Below are 27375 nucleotides of genomic sequence, written 5' to 3' on the forward strand. Positions count from 1 at the left end.
GTTATTATTCTAGGAGAGCTACTCCCAGCCCCCAGCTCCCACCCCAAGTTCTCTACTGCAAACTAACAGTCTTCAGTTTAGCCTCTGTCTTCAACAAATCTACCAATATCCTCTTATTTCTCACCACAATCTTCACTGTTTTTGAATACACCATTATGTGCGAACTTGTCCATGTTCTTTGGCAAACAAAGTCAGTTTCTTTGGGAAGAGGCTAGGAGCTATCTGTTTTATAGCCTGCTTCCTCCTCTAGAGAAATCTCTGAGCCAGGGCTCTGGAACTGGGAATTGGTATATGCACAGTGACGTGCTTCTATCTGAGTTATACCCCCACCTTAGGAACTGAGCAGGAGGCAGGGGTGGGTGCAGTGACTTCAGGTCTTCTTGACGTGGAACCACTGTCTCATGAGCTGGGGTGAGGGTGATCGGGGACTCAGAGCTCCCAGTGGCTTTGTGATTCCAAGGTAGAGCCTGTGTCCCAGTGGGAACCTGATGGGAGGAGGCAGCCTTACCTCCTGGCCTGGTCACTCTTGCTCAGAACTTAAGTCTCAGCAACGGGTGTCTGGTGAAACAATGAGAAATGCTGGCATCCTGCACTTTGGGAGAACAGCCTACATGCTGGGGGCAGAGCGAGATTTGTGTTCGGGGCCGCGTAAGTCTGGAGTGGGATTTCTCTGCCACTGAGCTGGAAGGGGGAAGGGAGTGGGTGTGATTAAAAAAACAGACTATCACTGTCACTATATCTTTGTTGACTTATAAAAAAATATGTATGTGCTGCAGTGCCCTTAGTATCATTTCTGGAGACTCAATAATTGTTTCTTAGATAGTTTTTACTGGGAGCCCCTCTGCAGAAGTCCTCATCCTGTCATCCTGGAAGTCCACTCCCCACCAACTTGCTTTTTCGCTTTTGTCAAAAGTCATTGTAACATACACGTACAGTCAGTTTCTGGACTCTACGACTATTCCAGTGATCTGTTTGTCCATCTTGATGCCAATGCCACATTCTCCAAATTACGGTAAATTTATAATAAGCCTCGAAGTGAGAGAGAGCAAGTCCTCCAGCGTTTTTTTTTTTTCCAAAAGGGTTTTGGTTACTCTAGGTCCTTTGCAGTCCCATCTAAATTTTAGAGGAAACTTGTTAAAACTTGCTAGGTTTTAAAATTATGGTTGAATTGGATTTTATGCCTCCTGTCAACAATCTGAGACTGTAGGGGGTGACAGGAAGGTTCAAGAGGGAGGGGACATACGTATATACTTGTGGCTGATTAATGTTGTTGTACGCCAGAAGCCAACACAGTGTTGTAAAGCATTATCCTCCAATTCAAAATAAATTTTAAAAAAATTTAAAAAGTCAATCTAAAAAAGAAATGACAAATTTTATTCAAGCCAAATTCAGGATTATAACCCAGGAACAACCTCCCAGCTCTGAGATCTATTTTGCCCATCAGAGGTCAGAGCTTAGGTATATAGGTTTTTCAGACAGAGGGAAGTGAAAAGTGAAAGTGTTAGTCACTCAGTTGTGTCTGACTCTTTTTCTACCCCATGGACTGTAGCCCTCCAGGCTCCTCTTCCCATGGGATTCTCCAGGCAAGAACACTGGAGTGGGTTGCCACGCCCTCCTCCAGGGGATCGTCCCAACCCAGGGATCAAACCTGCATCTCCTGCATTGTAGGCGGATTCTTTACCCACTGAGCCACCTGGGAAGCCCTGATGAAAGTTTGAAAGACTCTAAAAAAAATTTCAGAAGTGGGGTGGAGGTTTTTAAGGGGAAAATGGTTTTGAGGAGTGCTTGTCCTTTAACACAGTTGTCTGAGAAAGGTAAGTGTGATGAGGCTAAAGCGCTTCCTATACTGTCGAGGGGAAGAACATGCTGATCGTGATCACCCCCTTTTTCAGAATAATGAACTTGCCAGTGAACTCTAAATTCAGGGCACATAGACAAATGATAGAGTTCAACTTTTACTTAATTAGAAGTGTTTAAAAACCACAACTCTGTGCTGTCTCTAATAGATGTTTAAATACAAAACATTTCAAATTTAGCACAAATGATATAGACTAATGTGTAACTGGACTTGGATAAAGTCATATGAACCAAATGGTCCCTTTTCAGTGTCTGAAAGGAAAGGGTGTTTGTACAAAGTCATGGGGGTGAGGCTGGGTTCTAGGGGAACAGGGTGTGCAGAAGCTTTGGGTCTGAGTCCCAAGCTTTGGGCTCAGAGCAGGCTGAACAGGTGTGGCAGGCAGCTCGGCGGCGGGGGCAGAGAGGTCCGTTCAACACCCCGAAGCTGACTTTGTGAATGCTCTCCTTTCTAGCACTTAGAAAAAGTTTTTCTCTGCTGCTGGGAAGCAGGGAGTGGGACTGAGTCAAGTGATTATCCGGGAGCAGCCAGGCATAAGCTTGGATGCTTTGGGAGGTGGGGGGTGGTGTGGACAGAGATTCTTCTTCCTTTCGTGGATGGGGGAAGAGCGTGCTTGGTGACATTTTCCTGAGTATGAAAAGAAGAATACAGGTGTGAGTAATGATAATTGTACGTTAAAAACAGAGCCACACTGACATTGAAAAAACAGAAAAAAGGCATTGTAAACACACTTTTATTTAAAATTCAGATTTCTGAAACAACTGTACAACACCTAAGAATGACATCGTAGGTCTTTAGCTAAATAAGACATAGCATGAAAATAATAGTAATTTTAACTTTTGAAGGTTCTTTTAAAAGCACCACTTAAAACGTACATATTCCCCCCAAAATGAAATACAGAAAAATTGTTCTATCTCAGGAATGAGTTTGAGAATGCCCAAGGAAAGAAGAGAGTTTTTTAACCCCTGGTTATTGATGGGGGGCGGTGCTAAATTCAAGAGGATTTTGAGATTTTCCTACGTTGTTCGTTTAAAGGTCAACTGGTACAGAGCTCTCAAGAATTTCTGGGTAAATAAGGGCTACAGCTTTTCATAAATATGATCACTGGCCAGGTTTCTAAAATCATCACCCCCAAAAAGTATAGGATTGACAAGTATCTTTCTGTTTTTAGAAATTCTGAGAAAAGACCACAAGTGCAGCACATCAAAAAACAAAAACAAAAACTGGAACTAATTTTAATAATCTTTGAAAACTTGTAAGTTCTAGATTTATTTTGAAACCAACTTCCAAACAAGACAGAAGAAAACCCAGACAAATGCATATTACATCGCCGAAGCCGCTTGAACCTGCCGGGATGTCGCTGTGCTCCTTCCTTCGGGGAGCCTCGGGTGACTGTCCGCCATCAGGACGGAGGCCCTGCTGCAAACCCGTCCTGGTGTCTCCGCACCACCCCAGGCCTGGGCGCTGGGCGGGTCTCGCTGGGCCCCGGGCCCCCACCTCACCGCTTGCTGGACCGTGTCTGCGACTTCTCGTGGCTACCCCGCTTCCCCCGGTTCCCGGGCGGCGAGCGCCGGGCGTGGACGCTGTGCTTGTATGGGTGAGACCGGTGCTTCTGGCGCCCTTCCTCCTTCTGGCTCTGGCTTTTTGCTGGTTCCTTGCTGCCCTCTTTTTGTTCGTGGTCTTGCTCTTTGTGGGAGGGCAGTGTGTTCTTAATTGTGTTAATTAGAAATCTTTTATTTGTCCCGGCAAGAGGACACTTCATCCTGGGGGCAAAGAGAAAACAACCACAAATCAAATGTGGACTCCGGAGCCGAACCCTCCCATCAGGGCCTGTGCCAAAGAATCTTGCTTCCCTAGAGTCAAGTTTCTGAATTTGTTCAGCTTTCCTTGCATGCCACCTAGTGTAAACTACGAGTACAAGGGGGAAAACCCAGGACACTGAGAATTCCCAGACGCACTGGCTGGACCCTGTCTGAAGACCTTGACCCTGTCTTCCTGGCTGGGACTAACTAAGCCAAAGAGTACCACAATGTGTGTATAGGTACTGACCACAACACACATCACCTGAGTCATTTAATTCCTTTTTTTAATTCCTGAGTCATTTATCTCCTTTACCATAAAGGCCTGACTTGACTAGGCATTAACTCAAAATGCAGATTTATGTTTATGGTGGTCTGCTTTTAAATATCAAAGAATAAGGGTAAGTACCCCCCTGAGGAACAAAAAAAGTATCTCCTGCTATACCCTGAATACTGGACCTACATGATCTACTCTAGAAATAAAAAAATAATAATCTATAAAGAGTCTACTAAAATGCAATAACCACCTTTTATCCTCTGAAAAACTCAGTTTCTAATTGAGGACTTTCTGTTTCAAAGCCCTGCTCTGCCAGGGAGCTCTGAGCACACATCTCCCCTCCAGGCGAATTTCTGGGCCATGTACATTTCAGGGGCTTCATGATTCAAGTTCACCCAGGAGGAAGAATGTCACTGATCAGATCATTAATTTACATGTTGATACATATTTACATACGCAGTATTTGTTTTTCAGGTGTAGCCAATCTTTCATTTGGGTACACAAATGAAAACTGCACACAGTGAAAACTTGAATCTCTCCTTGGCCTTGAGCTCTGGTCTGTAACGTGGTAATTAATTTTGCTGAATCTCATTGCCAGTTGTTCTTCTTCAATGAACTCATACAACGCGGTGCACACACATGCTCTGGGGTCACACTGTCTACCAGACTAGACCTTGGGCATGTCAGATCATCTCCTGTTGCCCATCCTCTGTTAAACGGGGACCATCATAGTGACTGAGTTAGAGGGCAGGTTAATGGAGGCTGGCTGTGCGCGCACAACAATGCCTGGTAGGTAACAGGCACTCAGTAGAGGTTTGCTCTGGTGCATACCCTAGCCCTCCGGCTTCACTGGCTTTGGGATTCTGAGAGTTACCCGATGCCTCTGTGCTTGAGTTTTCTATTTGTTAACAGAATTATTCATCTACTGCAGGAGTTGAATGAGATAACCCACGAAGCACTTAGCATAGTGCCTGGCATAGAGCAAATTCCTGATAAATGATACCTATGGGTCTATGATTTCTTATGCATGATTCCAAAATTTGAAAACCAAGTTCCTTTTTTGGACACAACTTGTTTGGCAGTCAGACCTGACCTAATCTGACGATGGGCACTTATTTCTAGTCTGCGTACCCTTTGGGGTAACATTCATATGCTTTGTTGGGGAGATGACTGTGTGTTGAACACATACCATGGGGGTACTTGTCGTGCACACTGTCTGTGCTCTGTACCTTTCTAAGAAACTTATCTGGATCTGAGGGCTTTAAACAACGGACTGTGGACCCTTCTTATTACTATTCATTATAGTAATAATGTAAAGTAATGTTATTACTGTTCATTCTCTTTTCATCAAAGAGAATATATATGGCACTCAAGTTCATATATTCAGGATTTGTCCCGGATGGAAACTCAAGACCACTAAGTCTCAAATCACCTGAGATAGTAAGTTAATCAAGAACAAAGCAGAATATCTGAAGTCTCTTAAATGAAAAAAAATTATTAAAAAAAAAACCCTGAGCCATCAAGAAAAAAATAAGATATTTTACAGAAATGTTCATAAAAATGGTTACAGTTTTAAAGTTTCGGTGCTTAAAATAGTTAAGCTTCTATATCTGCAAGCTTCACTCTCCAGAACACCTGAATTCTCCACTGTTGTTAGAGCCAGTGGGCTAGTGGCCATTACCTTTGAGCTTATTATCTGCATTTCCTAATGACCCGTAAACTCTGTCTGTAGGCGCTCCTCAGGTACAGTAACACCAGAGGCTGGAGTAATGTGTGATCTCAAAGGGCCCTCCCTGTTTGGAGTGTCTCATGTACTCTGCATTTGTTGACCCTTTGGAAAATGATCCTTTTCTCCTTCACCACATTAGGAAATTATTTCATTGCTCTCTGACTTCTTGTCTCTCAGCTCTCTTTTAGTGCCACTTTTTTCTGTATTTGAGATGACACGATAAGCTAGTGCTAGATCCTGAAGCCTCTTCCGCATCAGCATTGTGGGGAAAGCCTGAGCCCTGGGGCACGGGAGCAGGCCTGGCTGCTGGGCGTGTCTGCAGCGGCTCTGTCACTGGCTGTGCCGGGACGAGGGGTGGGGGCTGCGGGGTGCGCAGCTGCTTTCCTGGGGAGCTCTGACCCACACAATGTCAACCTTCTTACCCTGGCTGGTTACTCTTATTTTTGGTTTTAGAAATTTATACTAGCTCATGTGGGGAGAGCCAAATTTAAGGTGCTAACAACATAAATGGATATGAAATTCTATAAATTAATGAGATACGTTAAAACTGCTTTAGAAAGTACCCATGACAGCACCGTCAGACTCAAGACCTGGCGTTCTATCCACGTTAAACCAAAAAGTGAAGCAACTTCCTTCCGCTTTCAAAGCTGTTGACGCAGAGCCTGAGAGGAGGGGTCTCGCCTGCCCTGGCAGAGACTGAGATGGACCGAGGCCAGGAGTGTCAGCTCTTCAGCCTTCTCTCCCCATTTCCCGAGCAGGTGTGCTGTGTAACGTCCTTCACAAAAATGGGGCACTTTCTCCCGGCAGTTATCAGACTCCACTCATGAGAAACAGTCAACTGTTTTTCACAATTGTTTTGTTTTGTTTTTCATGACTGGCTTGTTTCAAACAAGCACAGAGAACAGCAGGAGGAACATAAATGTAGTGTTTTTTTTCTCCCTTTCTGATTTTAATACTTTGGACAGAGGTAGTAATATCTAACACTCTGCAGACGCAGAGCTGCCACATCAGTTTCTAAAACACCTTCATGAATGTGACCCATGGAACAGTGGTACGTGACCACTCACCAGTGAGAACCAGGAGGGTGGCGACCATGCTGACGAGCAGTTCCTGTCATCAGCGTCGCCTCCTTCCATCTGCCCGGCCATTGCCCCTCTGACAGATGCACAGGAGGCAGCGTGCTTATGGGTCCCGAGCTGGGAGGGCGTGGAGCCGGGATGGGAACCAGGGCTCTGACTCGAGTCCGTCCTCCCTTTGGGACAGATGCACAGAAGCATATAGTACGAGGCGTCAGGTGGGCTCGGGACGCCGGCCGTGCAGGAGCCCAGGTGAATCTGACACAGACAAGGACAGGGGCACAGAACGCCCTGGACACATGTGACTTAGAGATCTATGAATGTGTCAGGCCGTGGGGGATGATGGTGGTTCTTCCTGTTTAGGGAAGCAGAGCCTTGGGGTCAAGGAGGCGGGCTCCACGCGTTGTACCCTGACCCATTCCTTCATTTTGCTGCCAAAGGCCTTCGCATGCAGGCACACAGCATTTTACCTTCCATTCTGCACTTTTCTTTGTATGCTTGCAGAGTAATTAAGGGTCAGCAGTGTAGCTATAGGGATTATAATGCTCCACAAGAACTTCTGAGGCAGCTGAGGCATTTGATTGCCAGATTAGCTCCTGTGGCACCGTGGGCGGTTATGGTGACTGTGGCGCCTTAGAGGAGCTAAGTTGTCACCAACCGCAGTCTCAAGACCCAGGATCACCAGGCTCCTTGGGCTGAGGGGACTGTAGCTGGGCTCCTTTCTGTGGCTGTTAGCTCAGACGTACAGCCGAGAGTGTGCAAAGGAGCGTGTAGAATGGAAAATAAAATGTTGTATGGGAAGGGCTTTGGCAGCAAAACAAAGGAATGGATCAGGGTATAATAGATGGAGCCCGCTTCCCTGACCCCAAGGCTCTGCTTCCCTAAATAGAGGAAGACCCACCATCATCTACCATGGCCTGATGCGCTTCATAGGTCTCCAAGTCACGTGTGTCCAGGGTGTTCTGTGCCCCTGTCCTTGTCTGTGTCAGACTCGCCTGGGCTCCCGCAGGGCCGGCGCCCCGAGCCCACCCGACGCCTCAAACCATCTGCCTCTGCGCATCTGTCCCGAAGGGAGCAGCCCTGGCGACCAGTGGGCGGACAGCTTTTCAGTCCTGAGGTAGGTTTTCAACACGCTCCGCCTCCAACACTACACCTAAAAGTAATGAAGAATAGCCGACACACATGTACATCTGTACCTACAGTATTTATTTCTAAAAATTTGAGGCTCCTTCATGTGTAAGGCAATATGCTAGGTCCTGCAGCAAAAACACATCCCAGGCTGCCTGTGTTTGAGGCGATGGCCAGGCGGGACAGAAGGTGGGCCAAGGAGAGGGTCAGAGCACGGGTGTGAGGAGCGGGGCCCCGGGAATGTACGACGGGGCACGGCCCCTGCTCCCTCAGCCGCACAGGTCGTGTCCACCACCGTGTGAGCCGACAGTCGCTCCTTCGGGGCTCCCCACTCACTTTCCTAACCGGGCAGGAAGGGGGTGAACGCGGGAGGCAGGGGCGGGATGCCCAGCGTCCTGTGCGCTAACATAACGACCACTGGGCCCGGGACAAGGAGGGGCAGTGCCAGTCTCTAGGATGTTTAAATGAATAAGGACACCGCACGACTGGCTGAAGGTCGGGGAAATGATTCGCAGCGGATGTAAAGTATCAGAAAATGTAGGAGTGCTCACCCATGTTACCAGATTGACCCCAAGCCAAATAGAAAAGCACCCAAAATGTCATTCCCCTTAAAACAACTGCACTATGGAAACTGGAGAATCGTTTTCTGTCAAATCCAACCTTTGGGACTTTTTGTACCAAAGGATAAGCCTCTCCATGTCTAAGATGGAAGTTACCCAGGCACTGGACTCGATTATTATACTGGGCTAAGATCAGCCAAAGTGAATGTGACCGAATAAATACAGCTTTGTAGACCGTGAAGCTGAGCAAATTTCTGAAATTTGTGCTTATAAATTCCGTTATGTTGACTGAAAGGAAGTCACATGGGCCAATACTTCAGCTTCTCTAAGGCGTCTGTCAAGAACAGCTTCTCGAGATTCTTTTTGCTGAAACATGTCCAAGGAAGTACATAGCACCAAATGGTTCCTTTCTTTATGATATAAAAAAAGTTCATCCCACTTGCATTTTCTCTAGTTCAGCAATCTCTCTGGCAACGGCTCAACTGCCTCACTTGAGATCTCTCTTATGGAATATCCAAGAGGGAAAAAAAGAGTGTCACTCGCTCTAGTTCTATTTTAAATTTTAGAGCAAATGTAAAAACCTTCTAAATGCTTAGAAAAGCAGACTACTGCCCACCAGTAGTTGACCAGTTGCTCTTTTGGGTATCTGCTAAAATGATTACATATGTACAGATTGATCCACACTGGATCTTTGCATTTCATTATATCACTGCATCCATAAAAACATAAGAATGAATTTCTGAAAGATAACAGCTTAAAAAAATAATAGCAGTACTATTATCACAGCTAAACAGAAGTCAACATTAATTCCTTGTATCATTACATACCTTTGTTTCAATGAGTCTGGGTAAGAATGCAGACAAAGTTACACTTAGAGCTGTCTCAGATCTATTAATTCATGGGGTACTCCTCCTCCCATTTGGCTGTGGAATTCATTTGTTAAAGAAATTGGTTTGTTTGTCCTGTAGAATTCCCCATATTTTTCATTTTTGTCCTTTTATCTCTACAGTCATTGAGTATGTTCCTCTGACCTCTACTTCCTGCCAACTAGTAGCTCTCACTAGAGACTTGATCAGATTCAGGTTCAGGTTCTTTACAAGGATGTCTCATAAGTGGTGGTATCCTCTTCCTATTGCACCTTTCTGTGGTATAAGGATTGATGGATGAGTCCAGTGTCATCAGCCTGACCCACTCATTAGAAGGTTCCCCATTAGCTTCTCATCTGATAGGTTTAGCAAGTCATACACAGAGCTTTGCCTAGATTCAGTCTATCATTGGTGATTGTAGAATAATGACATTCTTTTTATTTTTAAATCAGATTAAAAAAATCAAATTTTTAAATCATAAATTTATACATATGTCTTCTGTAAGCAGACAAATTTACTGTCTGCTTATACAGAATCACATTTACCTTTTAAGTAAATAGCGTGATGAGTCTTGACAAATGTGTGTAGTCATGTTATGATCACAACAACCAAGATGCAGAACACTTCCATCACCCAGAAAAGCTGGGCAATAAATGCAGTCCTTCGGCCCCTTACTCTTGGCAAGTGATGAGTGGTGTTCTGTCCCTCCGGGTCTAGCTTTTTCTGGCTTTTCTCTGGGTCATATGAATGGAATCTTACACGGTGTCACGTACTGAGTCTGGTTTCTTTCATGAGCGGCAGTGCATCTGAGACTCATTCATGCAGTGTGTATCAGTAGCTCTGCTCCTTTGTGTTACTGACTAGTATGGAACGTATGGGCATCACCAGGGTGTGTCCACACATCAGCTGACGGGCATTTGGGCTGTTTCCAGTTTTGAGCTATCATGAGTAAAACTGCCGTGGACATTACTGGACAGATTTGTGTGTGGGCTTACATTGTCAATCCTCTGGCCAGCAGTTAGAAGAATAATTCTGTGAGTGCGTATTATAAGAAACTGCCAATTGTTTTCCAAGTGGCTGTTTGACTACATTTCTGCCAACAATGTGTAAGCATTCTGGTTGTTCCAGATCCTCCTCTTTACCTGCTGCTGTCCGTCTTTTTAAATTTTAGTCAGCTTAGTGCATTTGTAGTAAAAAACCGTGGTTTTAATTTGCATTTTCCTAGTAACTGATTTGAACATCTTTTCATATGCTTATTGGTCAATTTGATATCATTTTTGGTGAAGTGTTTATTTAAATCTTTTGTCTATTCTTAAATTAGATTGTCTTATGATGGAGTTGTTAAGAATACAAATGATGATAATCTTATTCTATAGTCCTACATTTAACAGTTGCAATTCTATAAAGAAGTTTTCTTTCATCAGTTGTTACATAACTTTGATGTATAATTTGTACAACAACAGGATAAATACTTGATTCTTTCCCATTGCTTACCAGTTTTACAAACAATGATTTGGTTCCTTGGCATCGTCCAAAAGGGACCACTGAGTTTCCTGATGTGATTATTGTTATGACCTTATGGATTGTGACATGTTTTAGGTATCTCAGCCACTATAGCTTTATTTTTTTGATGATTCAATTAAGCAGGAGGCCTTTCAAGTTGGTTCCCAGTCTTACTGACGTGACTACTGTAGTCTTTGAGAGTTTTACTTTCTGATATGATAGAGTTTTCTGGCTCAGCTTTATATGTGTCCTGACTGCACAGTAAACAGCGATCTTGTCCACAGAGTGGTCTGGACTTTGCCCTGGCTTCTGGGAGGTAATATCAATTCTGGGAGGCAATGTCATACCTGATAGAATTGTCTCTGCTTGGGGTGGAGCTGGCCACACCTGATTGAGAGGGCTGCCCATTCCAGAGAGATAGTCCACATGATTCAGGGTGGGGATCCGGGTTACTGGGGCACTGGTGGGCCAGAGACTGAGATCAGTCATGTGAGCAATCTATTAATCATCCTACAGAGAGGAACTCCAGTAAAAACTTTGGACAGCTGAGGCTCAGGGTCGATTCCCTGGTTGGCAGTATGCCAAGTACATTGTCACAGGTTGATACTGGTCGTGGGGTCGGGGGGTTGTGGTAACTGTCCTGACTCCACAGAGGGCAGGCAATAGCAACCCTGTGTCTGGAACCTCCCCAGACCATGCCCATTGCATTTCTTACTTTGGCAGATTTTAATCTGTATCCTTTCCCTGTAATAAACTGTAACCGTAAGTATAATAGCTTTCTGTGAATTACATGAGTTTTTCTAGCAGATTACTGAGGCTGAGGGTTGCTCTGGGAACTCCCTGAATGTGCAGTTGGCACAGGAAGTGCGGGCGGTGCTGGAGGCTGTGAGGAGGCTGTGACAGCTAGCGTGCAGCTCGGCTGACTCCAGGCACAGCCTCGGATCTGCAGCCAGTTATTTCCCTAAGGACCTCTGGCTTGTGTCAGTGAGAGACGGCCTTATATACACCACTATGGGCTTATATGCCACCTCCAGGTGCTGGGGGTACTCACTGCTACTGAGTGGAAGGTCATTGTTTCGAGGGCTTTTCTGTGGACAGAGTTACAAAAGCTTATCCCTCTCTCTCTCCCTTTAAAATAACTTATTTATGACTGTGCTGGGTGTTTGTTGCTACGTGTGGGCTTTCTCCAGTTGTGGCGAAAAGGGGCTACTCTTGAGTTGCAGTGGTTCTCACTGCTATGGCTTCTCCTGTTGTGGAACTCAGGCTTCAGGAGCTGTGGCTCCCGGGCTCTAGAGAGTGGGCTCAGAGCTACAGTGCACCAGCTTAGCTACCCCATGGCACGTGGGCTGGACCTGGGATCGAATCCGTGTCCTCTGCGTTGGCAGGTGGATTCTTCACCACTGGGCCCTCAGGGAAGCCCTTTCTCTCTCTTCTAAAGTGAAAATCTGGCACAACTTCATAATGGTATTACCAATTAAAATATAGGGTTATGGATTTTTATGTCTTTAATTTTATATTTGTAGCTTGTATACTAAAAACCTTAGTGTCTATAACAATAAATATTTACTTACTTGCTTTATCCTACTATATAATATTTTCAGAATAACAGTATCAACATTATTACTAACAATGTGATGACTGGAGAAACAATTTAAAGTTTCTTTCTAGTTCTTTTCTGTCTTTTGGAAATACAGTCAAGTTTCACAGATCACCTGAAATAGTTCCTCTGTGTGTGGCTAAGCTGTCTACTATATGGCACATTTAGGTCCATTTATTTTATGTTGCTTGATATTTAGGAATTGCCTTTTCCCTGTTTCTTTGACTTTAACCTTGGTTTGCATTTGATGTAGGCCCTGTTCTTGTAAGAGTCAAATCCATAGAGACCTAGCTTGTACTCCCATCCCATTCTTACATTTTACATTGTTTAACAGCTCAAAGTACTCCATTAGAGAGAATTTTAAGTTGTAGATAAAAGATCTAAGTCAGCATATTTATTGGATGCAAATGCTATTGCCAAAGTAACACTTAGAAGAGTAGATGTGGTTCTTAAGGTTAAATTCTTCCTTTGTTTATATTAAGTTTTAACAAGCTCTATTTTGTAAAAAAAAAAAAAAAACGCAAAGGTTAAACTTTTGTTCTCCACAGCTGAATTGTCACAAAACTTAAAATTAGAATTTTTACAAGTAAATTTTAATTTATTGAGGACTATAATTAAGTCAGAAATTCTTAAACAACGAACACTGATGTAACATGCACTCTGGTGGCCTCAGGCACAGCAGGGTCGCGCATCTCTCTCGGACTTGTGGACCAGAGGGTGTTGACACCATGACAGGCGTTCTCAGTCCACACCCCTCTGCCCACTGTTCCACGGCCATAGCCCTCAGCAGTGTTCTTCCTCCACCACCTGTCTCTGGGTGCTCTCCTCTACGCCCACGGTTCTACATGCCCTCTGCATGCTAACGCAAACTCTTCTCTTTAATGTGTATTTACATATCTTTATATTTTTAGCAAGATGACTCAAGTACTTACCAGCCCATTGGTCCCATTGTTTCTGCTCTTGTTTTCCCACGTTTTGCCTCTTTGAGCAGCTCTTCTATCGCCTTCCTGGTGGGGAAAAAAAGGAAGAAATTTGAGAGGTAGTCACCCCACTATATTCTGAAAATCTATATATCCTACATATGTGACCCTGGGAAAGGAACAGCTTTTGAGGCATAAAACTTCAAAATTGGGGGACAAATTTTAAAAATGCTCTTAAATGGTTGATAGTTTTAAATACATGAAAATTAAAAAGAAATTGTTTCCATAAAGAGGAAAAACAATGAAGAAAAAATGAGAGGCATCACCCTTCCCTACCCACCAAAAAATTCAGCTTCAACTCCTTTTTACCTGTTTCTCCGTATTTACCTCCAGGTTTCTAACAGTATTCTTTCAAACTGTTTCACCACCGTCTTAGTCCTCAGCAGATATATCTGGCTACTTTTATATTAATATAACTTACATATGTTTTAATACACTCCTATTAATAGTGAGATCTTCAGAAAATGTCATTTCAGCTAACTCAGCAGCTGGAAGCTTTCTGGTCCATCGTGGGAGGGCCCACTGATGGGTTGATAAAACAGAAACAGTGACCAACTTGCCCACTTCTCACTCCTGGACTCAGACCAGGGGTCACAGCGCAGCCCCCCAGTGTCAGGAATATTAAGTGCAGCTGGTCACCACACAACCTTCTTCCATCTCCTTAAAATAATAATATATCCTACTGATGTGATCTGTGGGCTTTGCCTCATAGGGCATTTCAGGAAAAATTTATCCTGTCTGGCTCCAAAATAGAGATTCCCTACTTCACCCTTACAGATGCAAGCAAATAATAATAATAATCAAAGGGTAAAAATACTCCAAATACCCCCCTACCTTTCCATCATTAGAGAGGTAGTTTTCAAAAAACCAACAAACAAAAACAATGAGGAAGTCAATCATCCTTGGATCCACACATGTCCTCCCTCCTGACAGCAGAAACACTGAAAATCGTCAGGGAGAGAACTTGCTTGAGCAGGTCCCCAGTCATGAACAAACGAACCAGGATGCATTCTCCCATAAAAACTGTTAAAATGTCTGCCTGGCTTTCTATACACGCCTATGAAAGCCAGCTTGTGTGATGATACAGTTGAAATGCCGTCCATCTGCAGGAGACAATACTCAGTCAGGACCCTTGCCCAAATCCTGAGGCCTATGCAGGCACTTTCAAGAGGATGTGGTTGGATGTGATTCTTCTGTAGTTGTCATTTCTCTTAAAACTGTCTCCAGCGCTATTGTTAACTTGATCTGTCACAATTAAGGATACCTTCTGATTTATGATAACAGCCCAAGAGAAAAGAAGGTAAGAGTATGAGAAGGACTGCCTGGCATGGACCAGCTCACGAGTGGTGGGAGATGGTGACAGGTGCCTGTGACTGGGGTGGACCCAGTAATTGCAACATGGAACAACTCATGTTGCCACGAGCTCTACAGTTTACAAAGTACTGCCCTATCTGAACATGACTATGTAGTTATCAAAACCAGTTTTCAGACGAGGAAGGAGGTAGTGGGGACACGGAGAGCAGGAGGAGAAGGAACAGAAAACGACCAGCGTGTTTAAGGCTGCCTGCCTGCATCTTCTTCTTGTACTTCCTGTCTCCTCCACAAACACTGGCATGGCAAGACATGGAAAAGCCCTTTTCTCTTTACCATTAAAAGGCACAAAATAAGTGGAAAAGCACACAAGGGATCTGACAGACCTGTCACTGCTTCACACTCATTCAGAGAGCTGGAGAGGGGAAGGAGGGCCTGGGGGCTCAGACTTGGTCCTGGGAACGCGGACCTTCCGTCGCCCCCACCCCTGACTCCTCACACGCTCCTGCTGCAGGGCTTTCCTTCCAAACAGGAAAGCGACAGCTTCCAGCTGTCCTGTGTTTTGTCCTTGAAATAACATCACCTTCAAAATCAAGGAGGAAAAAAAAAAGTCAAGTGTTTTTCCTCACTCCTGTAGTCTCTGCTGTTTCCCCTGGAACTCCTGACTAATAAATTCCTGGGTGAGGAAATAACAAAGTCAGTTCCTACCACACATTATCACAGAGGCCGGATACTTTAAATGATCAAAGATGATGAAGCATCGGCATCATGAAACAAAATAGTTTTTAATGAGATCGTGAAGCACAACTGCAATTAAAATACAGGAAAAGCAAACAGTCAGGAGAATATAGAAGAATTAAGTACCAGGAGGACTTGAACAATGAAATTTCAGACACAAATTTAAGTGCCATAATTTTTATACTTAGATCATTTACACATCCTAAAGGTTTCTTTGTAAAAAACAAATTAGTACAGACAGTGCAATGGAGACAAGAAGTCCAAGGAAGCCAGGTCATTAAGCAGACAGTTTTCTGGGCACAGGAACAAACTGCAGTCAATTTTCGATGATCCATGTGTGTATCATCCATGGCCAATTTCCATTCGAGGGTGGCTTCCTCAGGCCTGCCTGTTCATTCCATTAGCCAGCTGGTACATGCTTACGGAGTGTAAACTGATCATAATAGCAGCTTAAATAAAACCCAAGTGGGGACGCAAATCTGGTGCAAAATCATCTTAAAGTCCAAAGTCAAACAAATTAGTTTTGAGTTTTATCTGGGTCTGTGTTCCTTTTTACTCACATAACTCGACTGAATGTTAACTGTGTCCGTATAGACAAAGGGTAGTGAGATATTCAAGGCAACTACAAGGAAACAATAGAAGTTAAATAATGAACACAAGAAAATGAGATTTTAAAAGAATACCAGAGAAGCTAAATATCAAGTAATTGCTCAAACAAGACATCTGTACACACTTTCTTGAGAAATGGTAAAAGAAAGTGTTATGGACACAGACAAATGCTTGAGTAATCTGATTTAACATTACAAATGCTAGTCAGTCTCCAAGTATAACTATTCCTTATACTGAACAAAGTCAAGCCATGAGAACCTCCAGAACACTGACCTGAAATCCTGAGACAAGAGAGCAAATGGAAACTTGGCTCGACTAGGAAACGATATTTCCTTATGGCAAAACCTACTGCATTCATGCTGATAAGAAGGTCTTGACATGTTCATGTGTCTTTTCTCTTTGGATCACTTGTGGCTCAAATCCTTCCTGGACTCTGAGGCAGTATCCGCTCTGAGGTCAACAGGGCACAGCCCCCCATCACCACAGATCCCACTGTTTCTTCACTCGAGGACACGTGTCGGAACACAAGGAGGGTGTTTTCTGGGCTGGGAGCTGCCCCAGCAGGGGCCGTGCATGTGTCTGTAATACTTGGGGCTGTGCAGGTTCAAGGAAACTCTCCTTTGAATATCAACATACTAGATAAGCTCTTAACATGCACCCCAGGAATATGATGAAAACTGACAGCTTACACTTCACCCTCACGACTCCTCTAAGAGACTACTATTTCAGTGGTAAGGGGAAAATAAGCAAAACTGGAGAAACTGGTGCTGGGATGTGAACCCAGGCAGCTGACTCTCAGCTGACTCCAACGCTAGCTGAGGTGTGGGAAGGCGAGACCCCAGCCTCACGCAGCTCAGCTGAGCGAGAGGAAGGAGAGGGGTGGCCGCCTATGTCCCGTGCTCACAACAAGCACCGGTGCCGTGAGGATGGGCTCCGGGCCCTTCACCTGGACCTGGACCTTCTCAAACGTCCACACCTCCCCGTCCGAGGAGACCTCTGAGGGTGGGGTGTTATTACTTCGAGATGACTTCTTCAGGTGACATGGGGACCAATTCCTAATAGTTTATTTTTTTAGAGGGAAACCTGATTTCTCAGTTCACAAAACATCTCACCACAGGAATCACCTCATTGTCAAAGTAGCATTCCTACAAATATCTATTCTTAAGTCCTGATTGAGAAAATACAGTGAAAATACACACACAGAAAATACAACGACTCATTTTCAGTTCCAATTATAAGAGATAAACATGCCATGGTAAGTTGTGTATGGGGTTTCCCCAGTGGCTCAGCAGTAAAGAATCCGCCTGCCAATGCAGGAGATTGGGGTTTGATCCCTGGATTGGGAAGGTCCCTGGAGAAGGGAATGGTAACCCACTCTAGTTTTCCTGCCTGGGAAATTGCATGGACAGAGGAACTCGGTGGGCTATAGTCCATGGGGTCGGAAAAGAGTGGGACATGACTAAGTGACTAAACAACAACAAACTGTGTGTGAGTTATGAAGAAAAGCAGCTCTTACTGGAAAAACTCTGTGGAGATGGGGATGGCAGAGAACTACCTTAGAAAATAGTCAATTTTGACTGGAAAAGCCCATGAATCACACCATGCCAGGAACAATGTGCCTGTTCAATAGGTCAGTTAAGCTTAAAAGTATATACACCATCCACAAAAAGACTAGTTGGGAGAAATAAACTCAGTCAAAGGACATAAAGTCAAAATAATCATTGCGGTCTCTTACTCAATGTCAAAAATTTTTGTCATCTCTTACCAAATAGCTGTTCCAAATGCAAAAAGGAAAAAAAAACCACAACAGTTGATACAAAAGAAAATATTCCAGTATAAAGTCTCAAAGGTTTGCCTCTACAGCTTTCTTTAACAAGCGTTGACATTTGGCATGCTGTCCTTTGATAAACACACCACATACCAGAAACACCACCTCACTGAAAGTGTGGTCTGTAAATCACTCTTAATCCTAAAAGCGCTTTGTTTCACACCAGAGACCAAGACTCTTGCAGACCGTCCTGGACGGGGCTTCAGAGTCCTTGGCTCTTGGCCCCGAACGTGGCCCTTGCGGCAGAAGGCCTCGTCAGCCTGCGGAAGCTGTTTCCTTGAGCAGTGTCAAGGCTGCAGCAGTCTGCCAAAGACGAGCTGTCCACCCCTTGTGGATGGCTGATTCATCAAATGATTATAAACTATGCTTGGAGCTAAGAGCCAAGGACTGGAGAAGACAAAGAGAGAATGTTCCAGAACGTGTAGGATTTTCTACTCAGTGCCCGCTCTTTAAAAACTGTTTTCATTACAGTGGAATTAAGCAGTGTGGAACCCAGGAAGAAAACATACTGATGCTTCTAATTCTTAGAAGTCCCGTAGTGCATGACGAGATGGGAGAGAGAAAGCCTGTGTTTTTCAGGCACCAGCTCAGGTTCAACAGCTGCCTGGGGCCTTTCAGGACAAGGCAGGAGATGAAGAAATGGAGGGTGCAGCCCCCCCAGGGCAGTGAGCATTCCCCCACCCCGCTGTGTGGACCTTCACACCCTGCCACCTCCTGAGTGCCAGGAGCGCCCTGTCTTTCACACTCCAGGGAGCAAGGAGAACGTTGAGATGGTGCTTCACCCTACAAGACTGGCAGGGAGAGTTTCTGAAAACGAATAGTACACGTGCATTTTCTACATCGGTAACTAAATGCAACGATCTACGGTACAAAATAATTTATTGAAAACAACCAGTATGTTCTTGTAAACCCTCTAGTGTCAAGTTTTCAAGTTGATTTTCAGGGGCTAATATATCTAACAATGTATTTAAGTAGGACAAGGCATTTTTTTTTTTTTTTTTTTTTTTTTTTTTTAGGACAAGGCAATTTTAAAGCCCATTTTCCAAAAAAAAGACAAAAAACCCCCAAACTTAGTTAATATACACACAAGTGCTTTGGGGGAAAACTCTATAGTTCTATGATACCGTTCATGGAATCGAGCAGTTAGACACATAGACCTAACTTGGGGAGCAGGGTCTTGTTGAGGAAAATGTTTATTAAAGTTCAGTGTACTACTTAACTTAGATGGCTCACTGGATAAAGCCAAGGAGATTATGGTTTAGAGGTTAACGACTTGCCTAAAACTAAAGAGTTACCTGATATTTTTTTGGGGGGGGGGTTTAATTCACAATTATTTGATTCACAATTATTGACTCCTCCCTAGAACCTAGATGGCATGTTTCAGTCATCCTGGGGAGAAATTAGGACACGGTAGACGTAAGTCCAGGGTCATTGCCTTCAGAGTGTAACAGTGCGAGGACCGGCAGTGCAGTGTGTCTACAGCTGTGGGAGGATCCAAGGAGAGCCCACCCAGCGACGGCTCACAGGGGGCAGTCCTGGCTGCATTCAGGTGTCCTTCTGACTGAAACTCACCCAGCCTGCAAAATGGTACTTGAAGTAATTTGCTATGATTGCTTAGTCATATAAAAATGGAAACCTATATAAAAGGACCTAAATTAATAACTTCAAAGCATGACAAATCAAAAGCTTTTACTGTGGAAACCGTGTTTTATCTTGGAGACAGTATGGTACAGTGGGAGCTAGCCCCACCAGCCGCCGGGTGCTCTGGGCCAGTCGAGGACCTTTCCTGAGCACCTTTTCCTCTCCGTGAGAGGAGACTAAGCCCAGCTCACGGAGGCGTTAGGGGAACTCAAGAGATGAGACGCGTAAAGGACTTTCTTGGTATTGATGTTCCTTGGGAGGGACAGGGTTCACTTAGGTATCTGAATTTGCCAAAACAAAACATTTTTATTTTAATCTCAATTATCTCATTCCATTTACTGTCTGTAAAGAAAAACTTCCAGAATGTTAATTTTTATCTGCTGCACAATTCTGGCTTTTTGTTTTGCTTTTAAATATTTATTTATTTGGCTGCGTTGGGTCTTAGGTGCTCCTGGGCCTGTGGAATCTTAGCTCCCTGACCAAAGTTCGAACCTGTGTCCCCTGCATTCCCAGTTGGATTCTTGACCACTGGATTTCCAGGGAACATAATTCTGTTTTGATGAGAAGCTGAGGGGTTATTTATCAATGCAAAGAATATGAAGGAAATTTTATCTTCCTGTGGTTAATGAAGTGGGAGGAGATTTCCTGTGTACAGTGTACCTGATATCAAAATCACCAGCCTGCTTGACAGAGCTCCTCAAATCCCCTCATGACACTGAGTGAGATTTTAAGGGGCCAATAGGGAGATGGGCAGAGACCCAGTGGGCATAGAACGCCCTCACACTGCCCTGACCGATGAACTCCATGACCAGAAGCAGAAAATATGAAAGTGTCCTATCCCATGTGTACAAAAATAAAGCTGGTGGTCCTGGTTCTTCAGCCTTTCCAACAGTTGAGTGTGTTCATTTGGGAGCTACGTCTGCTCTGTGCAAGGCTGGGAGCTGGACAACTTCCCAGAGGACGTGACCAACACGGGGACATGCTCTGGACAGTTCACCCTTCAGAGCAGAGCCTCTCACCTGGAGAGTTCAGACTGAGTAGAGTTACCTTGATATGTTCTCTACCACATCTTTCGACGCTCTTAGAAGAGGGAGTCAGTAGTTCCCTCTTCTTAGGTCTGAATCAAGGACATGTTCGGTCACCTTAAAAAAATGAGGAAGCAGCCACAATACGTGGAGAAAGGGGGATCCCACTGCTGCCCTCACTGACTCTGTGACCTTGTCATCTTGGTTATGTCATCTATAAAATGAAGATATTTCTACTACCTTTCCAGAGTTTATATGGGGATCAAATACAGTTAGTTACATAATTACTTGAGAAGGCAATGGTAACCTACTCCAGTACTCTTGCCTGGAAAATCCCATGGCCAGAGGAGCCTGGTAGGCTGCAGTCCATGGGGTCGCAGAGAGTTGGACATGACTGAAGTGACTTAGCAGCAGCAGCAGCATATAATTACTTTGAACTATAAACAAGTGAACAAACGTAAGGTTTTAGGAATAATTTTAAGTGTGGGTCTATAGTATCGATTGTTACATTAAACTGTTAACTAAAACACAAAAATACTATATAATAGCATCTATCAGGTGCATAGTGATTAATAGCAGAACATATTATCTCACTGACCCTCAGAAGAACCTTTTAAAAGCTATTGTTCCCTTTGTATCCGTTAGACCAGGAAGGCTCAGGGAGGCTGCCTCGTCCGGGGTCAGCGGGTCAGGGAACACCTGGTCTGACCTGGACATCTCTGACTCCACATCCAGACTGCCTTCAGCTCACACACACCCTGATTTTATCCCACCAATGAATATGTTTTCTGCATTTAAGGACGATCAAGTTCTGCTTTGACAGACACGACCGAGAGACTCAACTCTCGGTCTGAAGTGCTGCTTTGGGATAACATTGATTACAAGTTAATGTATTTAAAGATGATGCCCATGAAGTTTAATAGTAAGGAAAATGATGTTTCCATGAACCAAGTTTTGTGTGTTCAGTCTGTCAGTCATGTCTGACTCTGTGACCCCACGGACCGTAGCCCACCAGGCTCCTCGGACCAAGGGATTTCCCATGCAAGAATTCTGGAGGGAGTTGCCATTTCCTCCTCCAGGGGATCTTCCCAAGCCAGGATCGAACCTGCATCTCTTCCGTCTCCTGCACTGGCAGGTGGGTTCTTCACCACTGTGCCATCTGGGAACCTAGGTTCTTGACCAGATAGTCTCTAACTCAGTGACTCTTCATGGTTAAGGTTAACAGAAAACAGCCCATTTCCAACACGTTTCAGCTTGAACTTAGAAGTAAACATGGTGCCGTCTCCCAAACCGACCTCTTGGAACATACTCTAGCAGAGCTTTGCGGTCTTCCTGTGAACCTGTGGGAGGTATGCAGGCAACACAGTGGACACAGACAGCCGGACCTCAGGGCTTGGGCTGCCTTGCGTTCATATCCACTTACCAGCTGTGCAGACTCAGCATGGTTACCTAACTTCTACGGGCCTCAGTTTCTTTTTCTATAAATGGGAAAAACACCATCTACCTTGAAGGAGATTTAAACTGGTTTTTCCACCTGGCTGGTCTTCATACTTTACAGTCACTGTTACGTGTCTGCTTTTGGCTAGAAATAAGCCTAGCTGGATTCTTCATGTCCTGGCTTGCACACTGCCCTCAGATGGGGACCAACTTATTACAACAAGAAAACAGAAAGGGAACCCCTGACTGCTACAAGTCTGGGCAGCAGGCGGTGACACACCTGTAGGCTGACACTTTTAATGACTGACATTTTCAGGAGAATAGCTTCTTTTCTCTTCCAGTTTTATTAAGATATAATTGACACGCAGCACCATATAAACTTAAGATGTACAATGTACTGACCTGACTCACATACATCATCATGAAATGATGACCATAAATTCAGTGAATGTCCATCATCTCATACAGAGACAATGTTAAAAAAAAATTGGAAAAAAATTTTTTCCTTGTGATGAGAACTCTTAGGATTTACTCTTAGCAACTTTCATATATAACACAGCATTGTTAATTACCGTTGTCATGCTGTACTTACATCCCTAGTTCTTATTTATCTTAGAATTTTGTACCTTCGCCACTTTCATCCAATTCTCCTCCCCTCACCTCCTGCCTCTGGAAACCACAAATCTGATCATTTTTTTCTGAGTTTGTTTTTGAAGTTGAATTTACCTACAACACTATGTTAGTTCCTGGCATAAACACAGTGATTTGATTTTTTTTTTTTTTTTTTTCTACAGCACAATACCATTTATTTACATTCAGACACACAATTCTACAAACCCCCACACATTTTACAGGAATATATACATATTTAAGGACATATGATGAGAGTGGACATCTGGGGTAGAGGGGAGAAAACAGATCAGGAATAAAAATGGAAAAATGTAATACAGCTTATGGTTAAAAAAAAAAAGTTCACAATATGGAAGTCCTCATTCTAAATTTCCCAAACCTCTTCTACTGATTCTTTTTGGGAAGTTCTCTTTTTTTTCTTGTAATTTGGAGGAGAGTTTTCACCATTCCTGCTCACCACTTTATTCTGTAAGACAGCCTTATCTGCTTCAATAGTCTTCTCTATGCCAAATCTTCCTACATCTATATCTCCAACAAGATTCTCTTGTAGTACTTAATCTTCTCACCTCCCACTGCACATTTTTACTATTAACACCATGAGCATAATCTTCACCTCCAACCGATTTGATATTTTTAAATATTTCAAAACGATCACCATGATAAGCCTAGTTGTCATCTGTCACTAGACAAAGAGAGTACATAATTACTGACTGTATTTCCAAACTGTGCATTTCATAATGTGACTCATTCATCTTGTAACTAAAAGTTTACACCTCTTCATTGCCTTCACCTATTTTCTCTCCTTTCCCCAGATCCCTCCACTCTGGCAACTACTTGTTTTTACTCTGTATCTATGACTCCGATTCTGTTTAGTTATGTTTGTTCATTTGTTCTGTGTTTTACATTGCATATAAGTGAAATCACACAATATTTGTCTTTCTCTGACTTATTTCATATTACCTTCTAGATTCATGCATGTTGTTGCAAACGCCAAGACTTCATTCTTTTTTATGGCTGAATAATATTCCATTGTGTGTGTGTGTGTGCACACACACACATCTTCTTTACCTAGTCATCTATCAATGGGCACTTGGGTTGCTTCTGTATCTTGGCTATTGTAAATAATGTTGCAATGAAACAGGGGTGCATATGTCTTTTTGAATCAATATTTTCGTTTTCTTTGGATAAATATCTAGGACTGGAATTGCTGGGCTGATGGTAGTTCTACTTTTAATTTTTTGAAGAAACTTCATACCATTTTCCAGGGTGGCTGCACTGATTTATATTCCCACTAGCCATGTAGGAGTGTTCTCATTTTACTTTTTACACATCCTTAACCAGCACTTGTTATTTCTTGTCTTTTTGATAACAGCCATTCTGATGGGTGGGAGGTAGTATTTCACATGGTTTTAGTTTGTATTTCCTGGATGTTTAGTGATGTGCCAGCAGCAGAATAGTTTCTAATCATAAGGCCCTAGAATCACCATTTTTTTTCTCATCCATTTAATGACAAAGTACCGTGTTTGCCATGTAGACAAATAAAAAACCAGGAAAACAATCATAGAACTAAGTTCTGAAGGCTTAGATTACAAGGTCTGATGGAAAACATAAGTTGGACTCTTACTTTGATGGACACTGAACTAGATGAGTATAGTCGCCTTTCTTCATCTTCAGGGAATGAGATAACTGATACTTATTTTCCCAACTATATATTAATCACTTCTGAATAAATATCCTGTTAAGCATTCTAAGCACCAGGATTTATGCTTAAGTATGCAGAACACAGTAAGCAAGAAAACCAGGATCTGAAATAATTTTAGATCCGGCATCTCTATATGTGACCCTTATCTTGAAATCTAAGCTCCAATTAAAATTCATTCTGAGATCCCATATAATTTACCAAGTATGGTGGTGAGACATTAGGAGTTGTGGACCAAGTCCTTTGAAGATCCAAGAGAAACCTGAAGACTGTTTCCTTAGTGTGGAGTCAATGTGATGAAAATGGCATAACAGATGTCAAATTACAGAATGTTTCGTTTAATTCTGTTTTGCTCTTATGGTATGCTGATTTACTGAAACAAGTATATGGTTGGTTTTCCTCCCATTCCTGAGGGCAGGAGGAGAAGGGGGCGTGGCAGAGGATGAGATAGTAGGATAGCATTACTGACTCAATGGCAGTGAGTTCGAGCAAACTCCAGGAGACAGTGGCGAACAGAGGAGCCTGGTGTGCTGCAGTCCACGGAGCCGCAAAGAGCAGGACACGACTTTGTGACTGAACTACCACCCAAAGATGGGGGCTGGTCACCCAGAGTAACCAACTAGTGATTAGAGAGTGGGAACTGTCAGTCCCATCCACAGACCTCTGGGCAGGAAAGAGGGGCTAGAGGTGAAGTTCACACCAGGGACCAATGATTTAATCAGTCGTGCTTGTGGAGTGCAGCCTCCGTGAAACCCCGAGAGGATAGGGTGCGGAGAATTTCTGGTTCTCCAACTTCCGGTTGGTGACTGCATGGAGATTTGAGGAGAGGTGGAATGCCCAGGAAGGGCGCAGAAACTCCCACCCCTTCCCACAGGCCTTGCCCCATGTCCTTCTTCATCTGTATCGTTTACAGTAAACTGATAAAAGTGAATAAATGTTTCTCTGAAATCTGTGAGCCACTCGAATGAATTAACTGAGCCCAGGGAAAGGGTCATGAGAACTTCCAGCCAGTAGGTCAGAAGCATGAGTAATAACCTGGATTTGCAACTGGCGTCTGAAGCGGGGGTGGGCAGGAGAGCCTTGTGGACTGAGTGCAATCTGATACCATCTCCAGGCAGACTGTGTCAGAACCGAACTGCCTGACCAACTGTTGGAGGGGGTGAAAACACACCCTGGAGGCCTCTACGTGCTATCAGGTCATATAATAACTGGGGTTCCTGATAATTTCCAACCAAAACAAAGTTGATTTTCAACAGCAAAATAAAACTATGCAACTCTACATCAGTTCACCCTATTAAGTTTTATTCTTTGGCGTGTTATTCATCAGTGAACTCCCCAAACCTGGTGCCATGCAGTAGGTGTGTAAAGTGTAGAGCAGGCACTCACAGAACCAACCCCCGCTGCCTTGGGGGTCAGTGCTCACGACTGTGAGATGAACTCAGTGGGAACCATTTCCCTTCCAGACCCAGAGAAAACAACTGAGCCCACCTGGCTCAGCTCAGGTGACCTCTCTGCACTCCTCCGCCCCCGTCAGTGTGTGTGTGAGATCTGCCTGGTTCCTCCCGTGCAGGCTGCTCCACTGGGAGCACCTCTGTCTCCACCTGCTCCCATCATGACCACCTTCTGCCTAATGAACTCCTCCTGCCCATCCCAGCATGTGCTCATCTCCATATAGAGAAAGGTTGCTGAAGACAATCAGCTACCAACTGGTGGTTTGCAATCCTCGAGCTTATAGTTATCTCAGTCTCACAAATTCAGATTCAGCACATTAAAAGTGTAGGGTGCCCATCTTCTATTCATTCTTGTGATGAATGTTTTATACCAACAGGAGGAAAGGTACCAAACATGCCACGGGAGAGGTGTTGAGGGAGGTCAGTACCTAAGGCTTTCGCAGAGAAGACATCAGAGAGCGGGGTCACCAGGCATGGCCACCTTCACTGAGCTGCTCCGTGATACTCACGCCTCAGCCCTTCCTCCCTTGGAAGCCACAGGATGGGCCTGCTTCCTTGCTTGTTGAGAATTCCTTTTCTTCTTGGAGCTTGTCACTGTCCTGGCTGAGTTTGCAAGTGTCAGCTCGTGAGTGTACAAGGTCGTGTCAGTGCGATCACAGCTTTCCCTCCCTTCGGGGGCAGTTGTGCTCAGACACTCACACTCAAGTCACACGTGCACACAGTCATTCGTTCACTGGCCTACCATGAATGAAAGCCTGCTGCCTGCCTGGCCTGGTTTTGAGTGCTGTGGATACAAAGGCAAACAGGGAAAGAGCCCGTGCCTTCTGGAAGTTGATGTTCAAGTGGAATTAGATGATAAACAGATAGATACAGAATACAACATTAACGTGAGGAGCAGGGAGGAATGAAGCCGGGTCAGGGAGCAGACGGTGAGGGCGGTCTTGAAGGAGGAGCACGAGTTATCCTGGAGAAGGCGGCTGTGGGTTGGTGACCTCTGAGATGGTCCCAGGGATCCCCACCTCCTGGTATTCCTGCCCGTGTACAATCCCCTCGCTCCCGGTGGGAGCTGGACCCACTTCTCTCAGACAGAACAGGGCAAACATGGTGGGGCTGTCGCTGCTGAGATGGGGTATGAAGACTCAGCTTCCATCTTGCTTTCTCCCTCTTTCCCAGATCTCTTGCTCTGGGGGAAGCCAGCTGCCCTGGAGCAAGGCTGTCCCACGTGAGCGAGCTTGGAAATTAATCACCCCTGTTCAGGCCTTGCGAAGCTGCAGCCCAGATGATGCCTTGATTGTAGCCTTGCAAGAAGTCCTGAGTCAGATTCTTCCACCTTAGCTCCCATTAGATTCCTCAGTTGCTGAGTTTTAGGACAGTTTGTTACACAGCAGTGGGTAACTGACAGTGGTCAAGGATGGCCTGAGCAAGTACTCTGGAAAGACAGCCAGGTGAAGACCCGGGGAAGAGGGGCTGGAGAAGTCAAGGGCAAGCACCAAGGCCCTGAGATGGAACGCTCCAGGCAAACCTGAAAGAAATGGGAAGGCCAGCGTGGCCTGTGGCCCCAACTGGCCACATGGCAAGAAGAAACAGGCAGGGACCCCGGGGATAGAGACACACCCAGTTCTAGAAGGCTGCTGTT

At 44.4% G+C, this 27375-nt stretch overlaps 1 protein-coding gene across 1 annotated transcript in view; it reads right to left on the bottom strand.

The window, feature by feature from the left end:
• Nucleotides 1–2571: 2571 nt before the first annotated feature.
• The window catches only part of LOC136144053 (protein POLR1D-like), a 33216-nt gene continuing 8412 nt past the window's right edge, over nt 2572–27375 (bottom strand). The window contains exons 2-3 of the mRNA XM_065901642.1: nt 13323–13397; nt 2572–3618 (exon numbers count right to left, since the gene is read on the bottom strand). Of these exons, the coding sequence (XP_065757714.1) occupies nt 3354–3618; nt 13323–13397 (340 nt within the window). The 3' untranslated portion in view covers nt 2572–3353. The remainder of the gene's footprint in view (nt 3619–13322; nt 13398–27375) is intronic.

The sequence above is a fragment of the Muntiacus reevesi genome, chromosome 11 (genome assembly GCF_963930625.1).
Source record: "Muntiacus reevesi chromosome 11, mMunRee1.1, whole genome shotgun sequence".
Classification (NCBI taxonomy): domain Eukaryota; kingdom Metazoa; phylum Chordata; class Mammalia; order Artiodactyla; family Cervidae; genus Muntiacus; species Muntiacus reevesi.